This window comes from Nothobranchius furzeri, chromosome 14, assembly GCF_043380555.1.
Source record: "Nothobranchius furzeri strain GRZ-AD chromosome 14, NfurGRZ-RIMD1, whole genome shotgun sequence".
Taxonomy (NCBI): domain Eukaryota; kingdom Metazoa; phylum Chordata; class Actinopteri; order Cyprinodontiformes; family Nothobranchiidae; genus Nothobranchius; species Nothobranchius furzeri.
This window is the reverse complement of record NC_091754.1, coordinates 49,407,942-49,428,465: the sequence shown is the minus strand read 5'-3', so window position 1 is coordinate 49,428,465 and position 20,524 is coordinate 49,407,942. Positions and strand designations below refer to the sequence as shown.

Genomic DNA, 20,524 nt, shown 5'->3' with positions numbered 1-20,524 from the left:
TGCCCAACCCTAGCTACTACAGCACCAAATGTTAGCTGAGTACCTGTAAAACTGACCCAGTTATAGCCGTTTACGTTTTCAGCTAGTTGCGCTGTGGAAAACAACTTACCAGCTGAAAAAAACCAGCATGTGTTGTGCTTTGGTGCTGGTTTAGCTGATGTGTCCAGGAGCATACCAGCACCAAAACACAACATGTGCTGGTTTTTCCAGCAGGGTCGTATCAAATAGATTCAGCTGTAGGCGTGCATTCCCTGATCACAAAGTTTCACTAAAGACCATCCAGTGGTTCAAGAGATTCTGGTGCTAAGTGCTAACGCTACAAACACACAGACACAAAGGTAAAAACATCATAGCACTGCTTTTGCCTTTCAGCTGCAGATGATAAAGATCAGCTTTAATGACATTTGGATTCCAAAACATTGAAGAGTCTCAAACGTGCGTTAGCAAACACCTCTGGACTCTCCTGCCCAGCACCCTTAGGCTAATTAAGATGGAGCTGACTTTGTTCTCGCTTCCAGAGGCACCACCAGTGTCGTTTTAATCATCCGGCGCTCCTTCGCCTCTCTGTTTCTCCCTCCAACTCCCACAACAGCCCCCCCCCCCCCCCCCTTCCCCTCTCACGGTTTAGAAACTCTTTTTGAAGCTTCCTCTTTGCTCTGCGAGCTCCTCCAGATCGAGAAATGAGCGCTGCTCAATCATTCATGGCTCTCTGTTCACGCTTACATCTGAAACTGGGATTCAATTCAGCCTCAACAGCTGCTATTGAAATAACTATTAGCCCCAACAGCATGAGAACAAGCAAACACACACACACACACACCTTCTAAACATAACAGATGACCTCAAAGGCAGGTGCACCTTTAGAAATGTACACAGACACAAATACATCCCCTCTTCCTGTGTGTTTTATCCATTATTTACATCGCCTGCATTTGCAGTGACATAACGGCATGAAAGTTTGATCTGTGTTCTTTTAAAGCATCAGCACAGCTAACATCTCCCCCGCTACCTTCCCCCTATGCTTCCTCTCTTCTCCGCGTGTCTGCCTCTCCTCTTCAAGCTTCACATTCCAGCTCTCTCCCTCTCCTCCTGCTTCCATTCTTCCTCTTTCCTGCTGTTCAACTCTGTCGGCATCTCACCTCAACATGTTGTGCTCCTTCTCCCAGCCTCTCCTCCTGCCCCACCCCCTACTCTCTGCCTCCCAGCATCACGTATTATACCGTTCTCATCCCTTAATCCTTCCACATATTTCCTTTGCGAGTTATTTCCCAACAAGCACCGTGACACGGACATGAAACTTCCTCCCTGCTCATAAAATGCACCGAGCAGACAAAAAATAGGATGAACAACATTAAAAGACGCTTAAAAATCAGTGTGAGGTGTGAGACGCATGAATGCAAAGCAGCAGCAGGGTTAATGTGCGCTTTTATCTCGCTAATGGAAGTCTAATTGCACATTGAACATTAAGCTGTGGTGCAGTTTCACGTATCTTTTCATCCTCTCAGCCTCTTGTGTTTCTTCTGGTCGGAGCGCTTAAGGCTTAGTGGCCGAGAGAGCAGTCCTGCGGCGGAACGTTAACAGCTCCCTGGTGGGAAAATGTGTGGCGGCACTTGTAAGTAAAACTTCCAAGTGAAGTCATCTCTGCTTTCCTCCCCAGATGCTCCGTGCTCAGACCTGCAGGGGCTGATGTCCGGTCTGCTTCCCGACGCCCAGATCTCAGCCTCGTCCAGCAGGGACGTGGTGTGGAACCCTGGGACGGCCCGTCTTGTGGCCAGCCGCTCGGGTTGGTTCCCGGCACCGACCCAACCCCTGGCTGGAGAGGAGTGGCTGCAGGTACAGGAGGGCTTTGGCTTAATTATTGCAACCAGATTAGCTGTGATGAAAGTGTAACCACCAATCACGGCCTCCAGGTGGATCTGGGTGTGCCCAAAATCATCCGTGGAGTCATCACCCAGGGAGCACGCGGAGGGGACGCAGGAACTGGCACTGCTACGGACAACCGGGCATTTGTCAGGAAGTACAAAGTCGCACACAGCCTTAACGGAAAAGACTGGACCTTCATCACGGACAGCAGGACCAGCCTTCCCAAGGTGGGTGGAGAACAGGCTGCTGCCTCTCTGTTGTCATAGCAACCGATACACGCTATTGCATCAGTTGAGTCTGTCGGATCAGGCTGCATGAACTCTTATTTTACTTCTCTATATTTTAATTAAAATTAGACCAGTTCTTTGCTCGTCCGGCTTTCTAAAGACGTGAGTGGATTTCCCAAACTGAGAAAAAGCGTTTGCCTCATTACAGATTTCTACTTTTTGCACAAATGTATAAAAATATCTCGATGCCAGACAGAGAGGCTGAGGAAGCACAAAAAGCAGATTTGACAACGAGTCAGGATAAACGATGTGAAGAAGCAGAGCAACAGGCCTCTTTTGGTTAGAGTCAAGGTCAAAGGTCACATTACAGCATTAAGAGAGAGATGGAGGGCAACGTGGATCATGAGATAATTCCGAGGCTCGGTTTTAGAAAAACGAAACTAATAGTCAAACATGGTGGTGGTGGTGTGATGGTTTGGGGCTGCTCTGCTGCTTCAGGACTTGGACCACTTGCTGTAACAGATGGAACCATGAATTCTGCTCTTTAACGCCTGATTTTCTACCTTAAACAAGCCATTTGTAATGGAAACCCCACCAATATGGCCGTCTACTGTAACCATTGTGTCCCAATCGATTTGTTCTGCTCAGATCTTTGAGGGGAACACTCACTACGACACCCCGGAGCTTCGTCATTTCGAGGAGACGGCGGTCCAGTTTGTCAGGCTGTACCCTGAGCGGTGGTCTCCTGGAGGGATCGGGATGAGAGTTGAGATTCTGGGATGCGACCTTCCAGGTAGGACACTAGTGCGTGTGACATTCCTAAGTGATCATTCCGGGCTGAATTACTTGCCGTGTACTGTAATGAACTTTAGTAGTGTAAGCAGAACTGAATGGACCTTGATGAAGGTGGCTCACATTAGATATGCATGAGAGTTTCATTAGTGTGCCTGAGGTGAAGGGAGCCTCGCGAGGAAACAACATTACTGTGACTTGTATTTCATTCTGATGTTGTTCCACCTGAAGGATTTGAGTTCTTTGTGAGCGACTGTAGTGATCAGCAGGGTGGGGTTTGGAGGAATGCTTCCCCGGAGAGCGAGAGCACTGGTTTGTTCACGCTCCGGCGTGGTCTGTTACCCAGATGTGCTTCTCTTTCTGTTGCTGGATCACAGACAAACAAACACAGACGCTGTTTACCTCTCCCTTTGTGCCTGACCAGGACGGCTGTGCGCCTCAGCGTGCACACGTAGAGTTTGACACAAACTTACCAAACAGTCTAATGAGTCATTTCATCTGTGCATGCAAGGCTTTTCATTACAGCGAATCACGCACGATGTCCTAGCTGAATTCAATATTTAAACATGTGTACCGCCACCCTATAAGGGAACGGTTCCCTAGACGTTTACCTCTTCTCTTGCGAAACACAGGAAACAACGCGTTCTACATTAACCGTCCATGTGTGGGAAAACAGCAATGAGCACAGAAACGGAACACTGAGGAACCTGATTGACTCTTCAAAGGATTTGGAACACAAAACTATTGTCTCACTTGGTGCACACACCGCCAAACCCAGCAGGACCTTTGGACTACTGCTGACATCCTGTGAATCATTCGCTCCCCTCTTTCCACATTTGTGTGTTCACTCTGCTTATTTATAAGATTTGGACCAAAGAAATGAGCCCCCACCCCCCAGTTTTACCAGGGCGAGTTGGAACAAGCTTCCCTCCTCATCACCACACACGGTCACAGTTCTTTCCTTTCCCAGCCCGAGGCTCGGTGCGTGGGTCTCTAAATGTTTTTGTTCTTCGTTCCTCCTCTTTTCCTCCCCTGTTGCTCATCGCTTCCACCTCCATTCTCGCCGCTGTTGGTCGCAACTCCTTCTGCTCCTGCTCAGCTGTCTCACACACAATCACTTTTTTATGCACTCAAGTCTTAGAATTAAATATTTATGAGCTCAGGAATGGGATTTTAGAGATCTGTAAGGAATATGAGCTTCTTTCCAGGTAGAAACCATTTTAGTCTTAAGGGTAATAAAACGCAGACCACACACACACACGCACGCACACACCCCTATAATTTAAACCTCCGGTGTCTGAGATTCTATTTTCTTCCTCAGAAATCCTAGTTAATACGGCAGAAACGATGATGCTTTAAAGCAGCTACCTTTTAATTTGTATTAAATGTGTTCCTTAAGTGTGGCGGTCCTCGGGTGAAGAATATGATGGCACAAAACAAAACATGGTGATAAAAAATTCAGAAACCTTTTTAAAAAGTATTTTCTGTAATTTTGTCTTCTATAACAATGTTTCATACAAGGCTGCACAGTATGTTTGGTAATTGTGATATTTAAAGGTGCAGTATGTAAGAATGACACCCTGTGGTCACATTTGGGTACTGCGGCCCATGTTTCTAAACAAAACTACCGTTCCCTGAGTTTCATGGCCGTTACCGTTTGCAGAGCCACACAGAAGACGAGTCGTTCGCATTAAGTAAATACATTTCACTGTAATATCCAGTTGTTGGTTATAGAAAAGGTTGCTTGAGTTATTTTTTGAGGTGTCTATGTTTTCTAATTCACCGTTAGCATTGTTAGCTCAATGTTAGCTTCTAACCTTCTTTACCCGATAGTAGAGTAAAACAGAAAGATGCCGTGGCTTCTTAGGAGTACAAGAAATAACTTCTGGGCCATTCCTGGTTAGGTTCTTTAAACAACTCTGGAGGTTTTTTCCTGCTGGTGTCAAAGTACAAAGCTAATTCTGACTCCGCAACTCTGCAGGCTCACAGATTGTAGACAATCCCTCTTTGGCCATTTTGAAAGGAAAACAACTAACAACCCTCCAGCCAGCTGAGAAGGAAATCAGTCTCAGTGTAGTTTTCCATTAGACAGTTTTGTGGTTATTTCACTGTTGAATTCTTACATATTGTACCTTTAATATGACGATAATGTAAATTGACGTTAAAGGTTGAATATGAAACTAGGACACTCTCGCGAACTCAGGTGTTTAAAGGTGATGTTGCAACAACAGGACTAATTTGCCAGCCGTCGGGATGTTGGTTCACTGCTGACACGCCGTCCCGTGGGCGTCCAGCTTCTGTTCTCTAGGAGGTGTGCTTGTGAGACTCACATGGTGAGGACAGGAATTTGTTGACACAATTTTGCGGGGACACAAAGGACCAGCAAATCTCTATAATCCAGCGGTGATAATCCAGGGTGAAGGCGGGGTTCTGGTACGGGTTCCTCGTCCATGTCTTACTATTCTGGGATGTGCGTGTGTTGTATCCATTCATCAGTGCGTGACTGCGCCGGTACTGCCAGCCAGAGATTTACAGAAAAGCTTTCTACATAATTGAAGATTTTTTTTTTCTCTGTTCTCTGACATATTGCTGAGCCAGCCTCTTGGAGCCGTGTCTTTCTGGCACTCGCCATCGCTCCGTGTGTGTGTGTGTAAAAAAGTGTGTGTCAGGGACAAAATAAGCCTATAAAAGTATCTATCAGTGAGCATGTATGCTTGTGTATTATCTGTGCCAGCAGCTCCCCTGAGCCCAGCTCTAGGCACAGTGTCTCATCCTGTGCATGATGATGATGACTTGCATCATCATCTGCAGCAGCTGACACATTATGTAAGGCAACAGTGCTGCAGAGGGACTCCTGCATTATTAGGCTCTCTGTTGCACCTGGACACCCTCTGCAAAGCTCTGACACAGCCCTCACACACATCAAGCACGGCGCTTGGGGCAAAGTAGGCAGGTTGCAGACGTTATCGCACTCTCTCTCTCTCTCCGTCCGTCCACACGAACGCTTGAGTCAGTGGCCCCGACGCTCTTGTCACACCCCAGAAAGGTCAGCACATTTACACCGTGACAGGGCCTGACCTTTAAAAGCACCGTGTTCTCCGGAGCCAGGGAGAATCTTAATGGACCGGAGTGTGTGTTTTTGTGTTTTCAGTTTTACGCACAGGAGGGAACATACATGTGTGTGTGTGTGCGTGTGTGTGTGTGAGCTGGTGCCCAGGTAACGTGTGGACTTGTGGTTCGTTTTAACGCCTCATCCCAGGATTGAACTGGAGGAATGGAAAGGTTAGACAGGAATCGTGGCACAAAAAGCAAACAGGAGTGAAGAGTCTTGGAGGTGGAAGGAGGACGACGGGCGGTTGCTTTCTTTGCCGCACCTTCCCAACAGTGATAGGAGTCTCATTAGGAAGTAAATGACTGGCTTAAAGGACGTGGCATTAACGCGGGGTTAATGTCAGAAGCTGTCGCCAGCTGCCGCTGATCCTTTCATTGGTGCCATTTCTCCAGCTGGGGTGGCGTTCCGCTTATTTCCCCTTTTTAGCCAATCAGCTGTAGATCACGTTGTTGCCTTTATTGCTTCTCACAGCCTTGAAATGGTGGTTATAAGGAAAAAGAAGGCGTTGTGGCTCTAACGGGTGGGATAAATCAAACCGTCCCGTTTCATTTTAGATGTTTGTGCGTCTTCTTCAACTCGTCTCACATGAGACCCGCCCAGGCAGCAGTCGTTTGGATCAGCTTTAAGTGAGACGCGGCCAGGGAAAGCTGACAAAGGAGTTGGGAACATGATACGCCAAAGAATGTGCTTTAATGTCAGAGAGGGAAAGTGTGTTTCCAGTTTGGAGAGAGCGACCCAAAGCGATGTAAATATGCAGCTAATGGTTTTAAGGAACAGATACTGGAGGAGACACCCGTTTGTTCACGTGATAGATAAGAGGTTCTGGGCAGACTTGACCCAAACTTCTGTGTAAACTCCCACTAGGCTGACCCATCTGCTCCTAATAACACACACATTCCAGCTGCAGCCTGCTCAACATGTGTGTGTGTGTGCAAACGCTGGACTTTCATTTGAGGTTTACGGAGGATCCCACTTTAGGTTTTCTCTGTTTTTTAACATGAAGTGAAGGAGGCAATCACATGCAGAGCAGTGTGTGTGTGTGTGTGTGTGTGTGTGTGTGTGTGTGTGTGTGTGTGTGTGTGTGTGTGTGTGTGTGTGTGTGTGTGTGTGTGTGTGTGTGTGTGTGTGTGTGTGTGTGTGTGTGTGTGTTGGAAACATGCTGACAGCCATAGATTGGTGTCGGAGTGCGATCATCCCATCCAAGGTCGAGGGGAGTTTGTTAGACGCATCCATCCATCAGCTTTAGCGTCAGACGCGTGCGTGCGTGTGTGTGTGTGTGTGTGTGTGTGTGTGTGTGTGTGTGTGTGTGTGTGTTAGCATGAACGAGTGTGTGTCTGCACATTTTAGCCAGTGTGCGTCTTAGACAGATGCTGACGCCTGAGCCTTCAGACACAACATGACACCGGGCCTCTCGGGATGTTTTAGGGGCTTTCTGTGTCTGCTGGCCTCAGACGGATCCAGTTTGGAGCGGAGACCCTCAGTTTTAGCACATTCTTGGAACGTTATTTAGTTTTTCTCACCAATCTATTTAAATCAACCTGTTGTAGTTGTTTTTGACATGTTTAGTGGTAGGTTTGTTGTTGAAGGTTATTCACACAAGACAGAAAGCTGAGGTGTGTTTACAAGCTGATACCGCATTTAAATGTTTGTTTTCTTTTGAATAAACAGAATACGGGATGGTTATGGAGAAAATCTACCTAAAAACATCAGATTTGATTTAATATTAATCCATCTGTTGACCTGTGTTGTTTGTTTCCGTAGAAATCAGCACGCCGGCCGACACGGCTACGCCAACTCTGCCTCCGAACGCAGAGACCACCGCCGTCCCCCTCGTGACTACCGGTGAGACAGAAAAGTGTTGGTGGTGTGCTCTATGTTGATGAACGTGGCTGTAGTTCTTACTGACCTCTCTCTGTTCTGTGATAGCCACCTCCCCATCACCTGACGGCGTGTGTGACTTTGACCAGAGCCTGTGTGGATGGACGCTGGACTCCAGCGCCCCGCTGCTCTGGTCCATGCACAGACACGGTGAGCCTCCTTCTGACCTGCGTTTAAAACAAATATGTCAACACAAGGAACTATTTAATCCTGGGATCTAACTGGACTGTAAACAGACTAAAGAGCAACAAATGTTGTTTTGAATATGTAAAGTTAATAATTGTGAAAGTAAAGTTCATTGAGTTTATAATCACTTCTAAATTAGAATGCTATAAAATGTGAAATGTCCATTTTTTTGCACTTTTAATCGTTTTTAAATGATCAAAAAATTAAATACTCGATAAAACCGGAAACTTTTCTCTCTCTCTCTCTCTCTCTCTCTCTCTCTCTCTCTCTCTCTCTCTCTCTCTCTCTCTCTCTCTCTCTCTCTCTCTCTCTCTCTCTCTCTCTCTCTCTCTCTCTCTCTCTCTCTCTCTCTCTCTCTCTCTCTCTCTCTCTCTCTCTCTCTCTCTCTCTCTCTCTCTCTCTCTCTCTCTCTCTCTCTCTCTCTCTCTCTCTCTCTCTCTCTCTCACACACACACACACACACACACACACACACACACACACACACACACACACACACACCTTCGTGGGGATTCCTCTCATTACATGTTTTTGTTCATCTTCCTGCAGATTTCTTGCTGGAGGACACACACTTTCTATATTTGTTACATTTCACATGAACCCAAACATTTAAGTGACATTTTTCACCCCTCCTGATGAATATCGTCTAAGAATAGGATCTGTCACAAATCCACCTGTTTTCACATATGTTGTGACTCACTGACTCGACGCATTTTATCAGGAAAACACTGAGTCGATGAGGTTTTTGTAGATTATTTAGATGTTTTAAGGCTTGTGAAATGAAGGAAGTCGTGTTAAACAAGGATTCGAATGCCGTGTGTATCAATGATCTCTAAACGCTCACTTTTAACAACAGCAGACATAATATTTTAAATGGAAACAAACCCACAATCTACTTTATTATCCTCACTTCCTCCTGCTCACATGATTTATTCCAACCACTAATCACAACAGGTTTTTTGTTATTTGGGCTTTTATTTTGTAAATTTGGCTGGTTAGCTGGGTGACGCCCGCGGACTCCAACCAGCGCAGAACGGGTTTGATGGTTTTCTGCATCAGCTGCAGGCAGATTCTTTATTATTAGCACAAATGCATTAAGTTTATCAACTGGGTCTAGACAACGCATCATTTTCCATGATTGAATGGAGTCATGTTTCCTTCTGCGACTTCGTCGGGTTCGTTTTTTAATTTGACAGAAATAATTTCTTAAATTGAAACCTTTCTAATTTAGCAGTAGTATTGTCTGGCAGCTCGATGGGCGCTTCCCAATGAAAATGAAGTGAGGGAAAAAGACACTGCTGTGTATACTTTATATATATACACACACACACGCGCGTTCATATGTGGCGACGGCACACACTGTGTGTGAAAGTCCCAGCAGGAAGAGGTTAGGACCCAGTAGCTCCAATTAATTGCCAAGCAGGAGACTCCAAAGAAGGGCGATTATTCCCAATTGTCCTCTCCTGGCCCTCCATTACTTCTGGCACATGATGTTGTGTAGACTTCCATCCACTTAGATGTTCCCTGCAGAAGTAATTATTCCTTCTCCTTGCCGTATACATATCCACGGATCAGAGTGCGGTTTTTGGCATGTTAAAAGCCACAGAGGAGGATTCTTGCTGGGCTCGGGAAGTTCAGCTTAGAGTGAAGAGATGTGAGAAAAGAAATCTGTTTCAGATCAGCGAACAAATTTCAATATCGGACAGAGATAAGCCGAGTAAAGACAAAACGCAGGAAACTAGAGGCTTAAAAATCATAGCAAGGGTCAGGCATGGTGGTGGTGGTGTGATGGTCGGGGCTGCTTCAGGACCACCAGCTGTAGCTGATGAATTCTGCTCTCTAGCAGAACATCTGACCTTTGACCTTAAATAGACTAAGAAAAGCAAAATCAGACGTAAAGCGCTGTATTCATAAAAATTCTGGCATTTGTTTTAAGTTTTTGTAGGTGAGAATTAGGCACCTTGACTCTTTGATGTCGGCTGGGACATCTGTTCCGTTAGACGTTAGATCTTGTAGCCAAACGAGCTTCTGCGGCTTTAAGAGGCTGCTTCCATCAGGAGGGGCCGTATGGATCGGCCAGTGCCTCCTTTATGCACGGAGCATTCAGGTCGCCACACTGGCCTTTGATTTTCCAAGCTGGTGTCAAAGGTCATTATTCCCTCCAGCTATCAAATCTCTCCCTAATCCTCTGTGGAGGTTCTCTTTCCCTCATGACCCCGGTCACCTTTTGACCTCAAAATAAGGAGCCCTGGCAGAATTAGCCACCATGTACTGCAAAGCATAGGTGAGGGGACAGAATGTTGTTTTTGAGTTCCTAGAAAATGATGCATGAATGATACTCACACACACACACACACACACACGTTCAGTCCAGTGGTGTGAAGGGCCGAGGGAGATCCTGTCAGAGTTGCACCGTCTGAAGTGTCACAGCCAGGCAGCTCGGGCCGTATGGTGGGCAGAAGGAGCCTGTCAAGCTCCAGACACATTTGTCCCTCTGGAAACGACTCGTGTGATCTGATCAAAATCACACACACACACACACACACACACACACACACACACACACACACACACACAGAGCAGAAAGTCCAAATTAGCCGAGTCACTCAATAACCTGAGTGTGAACATTCAGAGAGATTCTGTAATACAATTTTATGCTCCAGATTTATTCCAAACCCCCAGAGCGGATGCTATGCACGCACACACACACACACACACACAGTTGTTTATGATAAAGAGGGCGGTTTAATGTGCAGATTGTTGATGCCGGACATTTTCCCACAGGGCCCACTTAAGAAATGCTCTCACACATCCAGTTCTTGTTTCTCTGACACACACACGCACACATGCACGCACACACACACACACACACACATACACCTGTCTTTCTATCTTAGTGAGGACCTTCCATTGACTTCCATTCATTTTAGTGACTGTATTAGGCCTAACCCATACCCTAACCTTAACTAACACACCATACCTCTAAAACCAACCACAAAAATGTCCCCACCCTGTTGGTTAAAACCTCATGATGGTCCTCAGTGGGTTGTAAGTACAAGAACACACACACACACACACACACACACACACAGCTTCACAATAGAATCTGTGTCCAGTTCTCAAAACTAAACGTCCTCCTGTGTACATAAATGAAGTGCCGGGCCTTTTGTATCGCTTACCTGGAAGGGGAATGATGAGAAACGAGCCCTGAGGGGCCCGGCAGGAGTTCTGGTAGCGTTCCGTACGGAGAAGGCTTTCCCCGGACCCATTCTTCAGTGTTTAGATTTGTCATGTCCCCATTGTTCAGCGTAGCCATTGTGCAGCAGGGATCCTGTTCATGTTAGTGGCTGGTGATTAGTGTCTTATTGTCTGGAAAGTCGTGTTGGAAATGTCTCACTGTGTGAAAACACTGTAAGTGGATATGTCTGGATTTATGTGTGAATGGTCGTGATTATTAGTGATAAATATGGGCCTGAACACACACACACACCCACACACACACACACACACACACACACACACACACACACACACACACACACACATTCCATCTACTAAATTCTGTTCCAATGGGATTTATTCAACATCCATCCATCTTCTGAACCCGCTTTGTCCACGCAGGGTTGCGGCGGGGGGGGGGGGGGGGGGGGGGGGGTACACCCTAGACAGAGAGCCAGTCCATCACAGGGCAACACAGAGACATACAGGACAAGCAATCATGCACACACACACACACGCACCTAAGAACCCACACATGCACAGGGAGAACATGCAAACTCAATGCAGAAAGATCCCAGGCCTGGAATCGAACCCAGGACCTTCTCACTGCAAGGCAACAGCTCTAACCACTGCGCCACTGCACAGCCCATTTATTCAACATTAATTTACTATTTTCTTTTTAGGTTTAAATGAAAATCCATTAAGTTGGATGTTTTAAAGTTGGGTTCTGTGGAAGGTTTAGAATGAAAAACTATTATATTTTGTTGAAAACACTTTCAACAGCCTCAGTATAGAGAAATAGAGATTAATTAAATAAAATAGTTGAACTAAATAACTTTTTGTCATCCTAAAACATCTCTAGTTCCAAAAATGTAACTGTAGTTGCACATTAACCAGGTAGTTTTAGCAGAAATGTAATGTTTCTCCCAGCTTTACAGAAGATGCTACAGCTAGCTCCTGCAAAAGCTAGCTTTAGCTATTCATGTGCATCCCATAGTGCAGGGGTGCCCAATCCTGGTCCTAGAGGGCCGGTATCCAGCAGGTTGTGTTTTTCTGCTCCAACACACTTGATTAACTGGTGGAATCACCTGTGCAGCACCTCATCAGGCTCTGCAGAAGCCTGTTAATGACCTGCTGATTGAGATCAGGTGTGTTGAAGTAGTTAAAACTAAAACATGCTGGATACCGGCCCTCCAGGACCAGGACTGGGCACCCCTGCCATGGTGCTTCTTGCAGAAATATCATGTTTCTGCTGAAATTCCTGCAGGAAGTACATCAGACATCACAGCTAGCAGCTTCTATGACAGCTAGCTGTAGCACTTCCTGTGCAGCCTGGAGTATTTCGTACAAGAATATCTGCATTTTTCTAGTGCTAGAAGTACTAGAGACATCAAAGGAAGTGCTACAGCTAGCTTATACTAAGCTAGCTACGACCAATGCAAATCCTTTTTGCAACACAACCATAGCCTAAAATGTAAATAAAACACCTGAGCTTCCAGTTTATTTTTGAAGAACCACGTTTTCTCTCGTGTCCTTCCAGAGACGAACAGCTACCTGTCCCTGGATGCAAGCCTGAAGACGGAGATGCAGCGAGCTCGCCTCGTGAGCCCCGTGATAGCCGCCGACAGCGGACCTCTCTGCCTCCTCTTCTCCTACCAGCTGTGGGGAGACGCCCAGGGCCACCTGAGGGTCCTGCTGCGAGACGATGAAAACGATGAAACCGTCCTGTGGGCACTGAAAGACGAGCAGAGCATCGTTTGGAATGAGGGACGCACCATCCTGCCTCGCTCCCCTAAAGACTTTCAGGTACTAATATCGCCACGCATCTCAATTATTAACAGAAAAATGAGCAAACCTGAGAAAAACCTTTCACCTTTTATTTTTTTCTTCCACCCCCACCCCCCCTCCGCCTCCGCCTTCACTCGCTATGTTAGGTGGTGATGGAGGGATTCTTTGTCCACGGCACCGCGGGACACATCTGGATCAACAACATCCGCATGAGCGCCAGCTCTCCTCTGAAAGAGTGCACACGTAAGTCAGACACTTTCTTCACCAGCAACAATGCATATGGGGAAAACTAGGGATGGAACTGTGCTCAAGCCCAGCCTTAGGGTACTTGAATCCTGCCCGTTTCCAGGCTGATTTTCCACCGACGAGTCCGCCGAATGCAGAGATGAAAGGAGGGTGGGACAGCGTTTACTCCTCAGCACAAAATAAAGGAAGGAAGAGAAGCTGAATAGGAAAACTAGGCCATAAATGCCCCGTGGGTCCCAGCATCGCTAATCTATGTTTCATTAGATTCCTCTCCTCCTCATCCTCCCCGTTTCACTCCTGTGTCGTATTTGTAAACAGAGCTTTTCCTGAGCCGTCAAAGGGAATTACTAGAGAGGCTGTTTCCCAAGCAAGCTTTGGGGAGACTGGTGTGAGTCGAGCTCCGGCGTAGCCCGCTAATCAGGCCCGAGCAGGGGCTTCGGAGAGGGTCTTAAACAGATCAGAGCCCGAGCTCCAGGTTTACGGCCAACAAACCGCCCGCATCAGTCCAGACTGAGGTCCAGTTCGCTCCGACAGGAACCACGGAGGCGCTTTTCCTCTGTCTTCACCTGACTGTTGAGCGTTTAAGAACGTTTTCACGTGTGTCACCATCACCTATTTCCTCCCATCCGTGTCCTCCTCCACCTCTCCCAGGGCATGCTGGGAATGCTTCTTATCACGAAACACACAGGCGAGTTTTTCCACAGCGTGTTTGTGTTCTCGCCAAAAGGCTCCGGTTCCCTAGTTGGTCTCTTTCTCTTTCAGCCGCCCTCCTTCACACACTCCCGCCATATTCTGAGTTTTCTGTGTTTGCATTCCAGCGAGGTTCTGCCCCGCTCTAGCCAGAACCCCCGAAGCCTGCTCCAGTTTCACCAGCAAACACCTCGTCTGAACTTTACGAGCACGCACATCCAAACTCTCTTAATATGAGAAATTGCGTCTCGGCAAATGCCATAATTCACGTGAGATATCAGGAATTAAATTTCCTCAGGAGGGGTTTGATAGTCTTCTGACATTTCTGTGACATTTGTCTGACTTTTCCCGTCATATTTCAAGTTATCTAACGTTTATTTTTCTGTCTTTCTGTTCCTGCTGCCTGAATCCATCTCAGAACCCATCGCTGCCTTTTCTCCTGAAAGTCCAGGTGAGCCCCACTTCCCTTCTGTTTGGTCTTGCTTCCTGTTCGTCATGCACCAGCTCGGGGTCTCTTATTCTGCAAAGGCTGATTAGACTAATAAAGCTGCTTCTTCTGAGATCATCTGCAGCATGTAGACGCCACCAAACGGGTACTAAACTACTAAAACAATGCAAGCGGGCTAAAGCTTTAGTGGAGACAAACGGTTTTATCCCCCAAACTCTAAATCACCTCATGGATGTTTGAGAGAAGCTCCATTTTTTTTCCCCCCAGTTCAAGGCTGTCCGGCACAGCCGGGAGGGATTTAAATAACTGTCTGCCTCATGAAAAACTCCGAGAGCATCCTGGGGGGAGTCCGTGAGATCGATGCAAGTGTTTGGGCATCTCGTAATGCCTCCCCGATAAGGTCCCAGCGTTGTGGTTTTTATTATGATGCGTGTGTAGCTTCCAGCTCCTCTTTCCCTTCAACACACACAGAGTTAATATCAGCGCGCACGACCGCCATCCCCGGTGAAAAGCAATCAGACACTGACTGAGCAGCGTCGAGCCAAGTGTGTGTGTGTGTGTGTGTGTGTGTGTGTGAGTATCCTCTCCCGAACTCGACTCCGTCTAATGAGTGTGTGCAGTGTGAAGTAGCGGGATCACGCACCATTTCACTCTGTAATTATGTGACACGGTTCAAAAATCAGGAAGTATTGAGCTCTGCTCCGCTGTCCCTGGTTCGGTGTGTGATGTTTCAGACGTGGCTTCTGGCGTTAGATCTCGTCTGGGTTTGAGTTCAGCTGACTGGAGTCGAAGCTTTTTGGAAGCAGAGTTGTTACCGGGAATTTAAGTAGGGGAGGGGTCGCGCCAGGATAGAGGATCTGTGGAGGTAGTCTCCTAGGAGACGGTTCTTGGCTGGAGGAGGAGAGGATTGGCCCGGAGGCTGAAGGAGAAATAAGGATAAGTTACGGTTTGAGGACAACTGGAGCCAGCTAGATAACAGATCTGAGGCCAGCGTTCAGCCCGGGATCGTTCCTGGTTCCTGCATGGCTGCTGGGGAGGGGTGAAACAGGAAGAAGAAGCTTCCTAATTTCATGTGTTTGCTTGTATATCTAATAGTTTTGGTTTCACACCAAGTGACGTCATTGGATCAGCTAAAATCTCTCAGTGATCTTGGTGTGAAAACGTCTCCTCCAACTGCAACCCAGGCCACACAACAGACATGGATGCCTTTTATTTCTTTATTTTTTTCATTGTTTTGGAGATTTTTTTGATTTCTCTGTGTTTTTTTTTTGCAAATGGCATGTTTGTGCATGCTCGTACGAGGTGCACGCCTGCTGTCGGTTCGTTAAAACGCCTCAAAAATAAAAGAAATGGATTCAGAAAGTAAACTCTCCAGTCTGTTTTCCCCTTGGCCAATCACTTTGTGTCTCTCCACCAGGGGGAGGCGTTCCTGTGCCTCCCTTGTCCATCCACTGGTATTACATTATGGCCGCCGGAGGCGCCCTCCTTCTCCTGGCTGTGGCCATCTTGGTCAGGGCTCTCTGTTGCTGTCGACAACACCTGGCCACCAAGAAGAGCCAGCTGTCCGTGGCCTATCACAGCTCCTCACAGTGCTTCCAGTACTCTAACTGGTCCACCAGTATGGCTACCCCGGGGGTGGAGCCAGTCCTGACCGTGAGGCTGGACAGCCGGGACCGACACCGCACCCTCTGCTGAAGCCGTAGCGCTGATGTGGATGTAGCTACTTGAGTTTACAGCTGCGACGACGATGACCCTCTGCAGCCTCTAACGGATAAAGCTTGGCTTGTTTTTCCTTTTTTTTTTTCTGAGTTTACTCTGAACATTTTCCCACCGTGCTGATCCTGATGAAAGCAGAGTCTGAACCGCTCCACTTGGGCCACTGAGCGCCGTCTGGCTCCTCGTAGCCGCGGCGGTCCTCCTGGAGGGACCGCAGCACGAACGCACACGGACACAGAGACAAGTGTGGGTTGGGCGGTGGAAGGGAAGCACCAGGAGCTGCCAAACCACCAGGCTAGAACAAGACCCCGGAGACACCAGAGGACAAACTGTTGGTGTCTCTAACAACAACACAGAGAGGAGAGTAGTGCCGGCGTAGAGGGTGTTGCAACAATTGTCCTTTTCTCAGACAGCAGGTGCACATTTAAAAAAATAACACTCAAAGCCGCGATTCCCGGCTTGTTTTGATGGAGCGGCTCCTCCTGTCCTGACGCACGGCGACGGATGCTGCCATCTTCGCTGCTTAGTGTTTCATCTTGACACTCTGGGTGCAATAAAGCACATTGTTCCACACCACCCACTCCAGTTGTTCCCCTTGTCTCCGAGATGCCCAGATGAAAGCCGAGCCGAGCCTTGTCATGTTTTCAGCGCCGATGTGTGCTTGTTGTTTTTAGGGTTGTAAATAGACACAGCTGTCTGCCATTCGCCACTCCGTCCCTGATTTATGCTCCTACAAATCCCACAATGCTGCTGGACCAGCTGGAAGCCGCGTGTGTGTGTGTGTGTGTGTGTGTGTGTGTGTGTGTGTGTGTGTGTGTGTGTGTGTGTGTGTGTGTACCCTTCAGACGGGGATTCTACATGTAATGAAAACCAGGAGGAAGCTAATGCACTTTTTTCTTTCTTACTAAAATTTTGCAGCAAAAGCGAATTTATTACAAAATTACACCAAATTCTCACAAGTTGGCGCCTCCCAGCTAGCGTGCATAGGCGGGTCCTGTATGGATACATAAGTACAACCCGTATAGGGTTAGTGGGTTCTGTGGTGGTCCCACCAGGGTTTTCCCACATAGATGCTAACGGGTCCTACGTGGGTTTTCATAGGGACACAGATAGTTTGACTCGTCCATGGGTTTGTTGAAACTTATGTGTGGAAATTCCTGTGAGGCAACCACGGAAACTGCGGACAAACCCCGCTGGCACCCATACGGTTGGCCAACATGCATACAAGCTGGGCTGCACCGCTGGTTAGAATGAAATCAAGGTGTTTCTCTACCTTCTGCAGCCACAGCTCAGCAGAACACACCTGAGTTTGTTGACACAACCACAAAAATTAACAAAAGCCTTTCAATTTTTTGGCACACTCTCACTTTATGCTTTTAAATCAACTTGGGGGGGGGGGGGGGGGGCACCTTGCTCGATCCATCTCCACACCATTACACACCGAGCTTCTAATAGTTGTAATTAGTTAATGGACAGATAGCATTTATTAAGGCTGCGGTAAGCACTTTTCTCCCCTCCATCTGCTGCACCTCCACCGCCCAGTTTGCTGCCAACTTCCGTTGCCCTGGAAACGGTATTAATAATGCCATCGGCCATCAAAGACCTCCAGATCTAGACGGGTGCTTTGCCAAGCAGCTACTCCTCCTGCTGAACGCCTGCCAAGAGCAGCAAACACACACAAAGACACGAAGTATGCTAGAGCCTTTGAGCTGCAGCCACGGCTAGCTTTAGCCATCTTTAATTTAATTATAACTCATCAAAATCGGAACATCTACTGCCTCCACTCCACCGCAGACGCATGTTGCTGTTACTTTTAAGTGGTATTGTTATTTTTTGCCTTTGCATTCACACAGAATGAGCAGTCTTATCTTATGTGATGATTGTGTGTTTGACAGAAATGTATCTTAATGATCTTTCTCTATAAATAAAGTCATATTTTTCTAATATAATATAAAGTGTGTGTGTGTGTTGGGTGTGTCAAGACATCAAAAAGTGCAGGAATTGATAGGAAATTAGCTCATGCAGGTCAAAATATTGATATTATCCTGTTAAACTGTCCCAAACATGATCTGATATTCAGCTTTGTAACATAAATGAACTGTTTCTTCACATTGATCCGTGGATTTTTGTGTAAAGTGGCAAGCAGACAAAGAAACAAGCAAACAAACGCTGCTTTTCCCAGAATAATTTGTAATTCTGACGGATGCTTGTAAACATGCTGCAGCTTGACTGATATGTAAATACGGGTCGAGATTAGACATCATGTTTTATTGCTGTTTTTAATGTTTCTGTGTAAACTAGCTTCCTGTTAAAGGTCAGTGTATCCTGTGTTTCTGCTCAACAGGTATCAGACACAATGAAGTTGGAGATGGGCGTCTTTTCAGTGGCAGAGACCCACAAGGCATAGGTAAGGCACCGTTGATCATTTGTTAACCAACACGTAAAGGACAGTCGGAGCTGCGTTTGTATGGAAAAGGTATAAATTCCTGAGAAGCCTCAGTTCTCTAGCCTGGAAATCAAGCTAGACCGTAGAAGTAGTAAAAGATTTAGCTCTGCAGGACTGTCTATCCACACGCCGTCGTAGCCTTAGCAGGTTCACGGTTAAGTTTAGCCCGGGTCCATCACATCTATGTTTGTGTTTGTTGCTCTGATTGGTCCTGGCGTTGTCCAATTGCATCCGGAGATGGTTTCAAAGGCAACCATAGATTCCACCCCTATGACCAAGCTCTGTCGTTGCGTTGTAGACAGACCCAGAAACAGCTTAACAAGAGCTCAGTGACTCTAATCTCTATAGTTTTAGGACTTCTGGTACATCTGGGGGTCAAATCCATCAAGAATCACTCAGTAGTTAAGCAAAGTGAAAGCTAGCATAACAGTTTGTAAATTGTGTTTAGTTGTTTGCTCATCGAGCCTGAGGGAGATGGAAGCCACTTAGGAACAAAGATCTTAAAGAAACCTTCCACGGTGTCTAAAATGCTCGTGCTTGTTTCAGGTTTGCACTTCCCTGAGTGGAACACGCCGTCCCCGTCATCCGACCCTCCTGTGACGAGCATCTCGGAGAAAGACAACTCCTGGTTGTACACCTTGGACCCCATCCTGGTCACCATCATTGTCATGAGCTCCCTGGGCGTCTTGTTGGGCGCGGTCTGCGCGGGCCTCCTGCTGTACTGCACGTGCTCCTACAGCGGCCTGTCGTCGCGCTCCTCCACCACGCTAGAGAACTACAACTTCGAACTGTACGACGGCCTCAAGCACAAAGTCAAACTCAACCAGCAGCGCTGCTGCACCGAGGCGTGAGGGGGCGCTTTGTGTCGCACTGTTCCCTTCGTTCTTTGCTTTGTTTGTTTTTCTTCTCGCCACTTCACTTTAGCGTCAGCTGACTTCCTCGGTGGTGCGGATCAGAGAACGTGGCACCGTCCACGATCTTTCTGGGGTTACCTCTAAGGACTGCTCTGCTGCACGGATGATGGGCCTCAAAAATAAACGAAACATCAACACATATCAAGTCACCAAAAGAAAAGTGTTTATAAATGCATCGTAGATTTGTCTAGTTTTGAAACTGGATGCTGTAATCTCCACAGACCTACGCAGAGCCAAGCACATAGTGTTGAAAGGGTGGTAGGTTAGGAACACGTATTTTTGATCACATGTGAACACAGTGGCCTAGATCTTAGCTCCTTTGTTTGGCCCCTTTTGTTCCGTTGTAGACTCTGCCTCAGTTATCCCCCGAGTTCCCGACAGTCGGTGGTATTTTTAGTCCTCAGAGTCTCTTGAGTTTCTGCTCAGTCTCTTTCTGTTTGATGTTTTCTTTCTGCGCTGTGGCCGTCCGTAGTGGAAGATAAGTTTGGGGAAGAAAGAGGTGGATAAAGTATACATACGTGTGTGTAGAGGTGGGAGGGGGGCATTTTTATACGTTCTAACGTCAGAAAGACGTTCTTGTTAGATTTAGCTGCTGTTTCCTGTTATTGAGAAGGTCGTGTTTACATTGCGGTAAATGGTAAAAAGGAGCTTTGGACGGTGCATCCTATGGATTGCTGTTAGAGAAGAGACTGATAAAAGGAGAGGAGGAGTGAGACTGAAGTCCTCTGTCTGTCTCTCATGGGGATGATGCTCTCACTATTGGATCAGAACCACAAAATCCTCCTCAGACTGCTGTGCGCCCAGACGCACAACGAGCCTTAAAAGTGAACTGTTGGTGGGAAAAGGATCAGCGGGACATATTTATGTTACACGTGGACCTCAGAAGCCATGATTGAAAGGACCTACCCTCATCCTCACCACACACACACCTCAACTTCTCGGCTAACAGTGGCCTACTTTGGGAATCTTCTCGCACAGCAAGGGAATCTTATTCATTTT

The 20,524-nt window shown here is 47.0% G+C and overlaps 1 protein-coding gene across 3 annotated transcripts in view; it reads left to right on the top strand.

Annotated features, from left to right (window-relative positions):
* The window catches only part of nrp2a (neuropilin 2a), a 92,152-nt gene extending 72,467 nt beyond the window's left edge, over positions 1-19,685 (top strand). For 2 of the 3 annotated variants that reach the window (XM_070544179.1, XM_070544178.1), the window contains exons 9-18: positions 1,658-1,833; positions 1,911-2,090; positions 2,739-2,883; positions 7,756-7,836; positions 7,921-8,022; positions 12,818-13,083; positions 13,212-13,308; positions 14,420-14,452; positions 18,510-18,572; positions 19,158-19,685. In XM_070544179.1, coding sequence (XP_070400280.1) covers positions 1,658-1,833; positions 1,911-2,090; positions 2,739-2,883; positions 7,756-7,836; positions 7,921-8,022; positions 12,818-13,083; positions 13,212-13,308; positions 14,420-14,452; positions 18,510-18,572; positions 19,158-19,462 — 1,448 coding nt within the window. In that variant the 3' untranslated portion in view covers positions 19,463-19,685. Of the gene's footprint in view, positions 1-1,657; positions 1,834-1,910; positions 2,091-2,738; positions 2,884-7,755; positions 7,837-7,920; positions 8,023-12,817; positions 13,084-13,211; positions 13,309-14,419; positions 14,453-15,866; positions 16,353-18,509; positions 18,573-19,157 lie in introns of those variants that run through there. The other variant, XM_070544180.1, reaches the window with a different exon arrangement.
* The last annotated feature ends 839 nt before the right edge of the window (positions 19,686-20,524 follow it).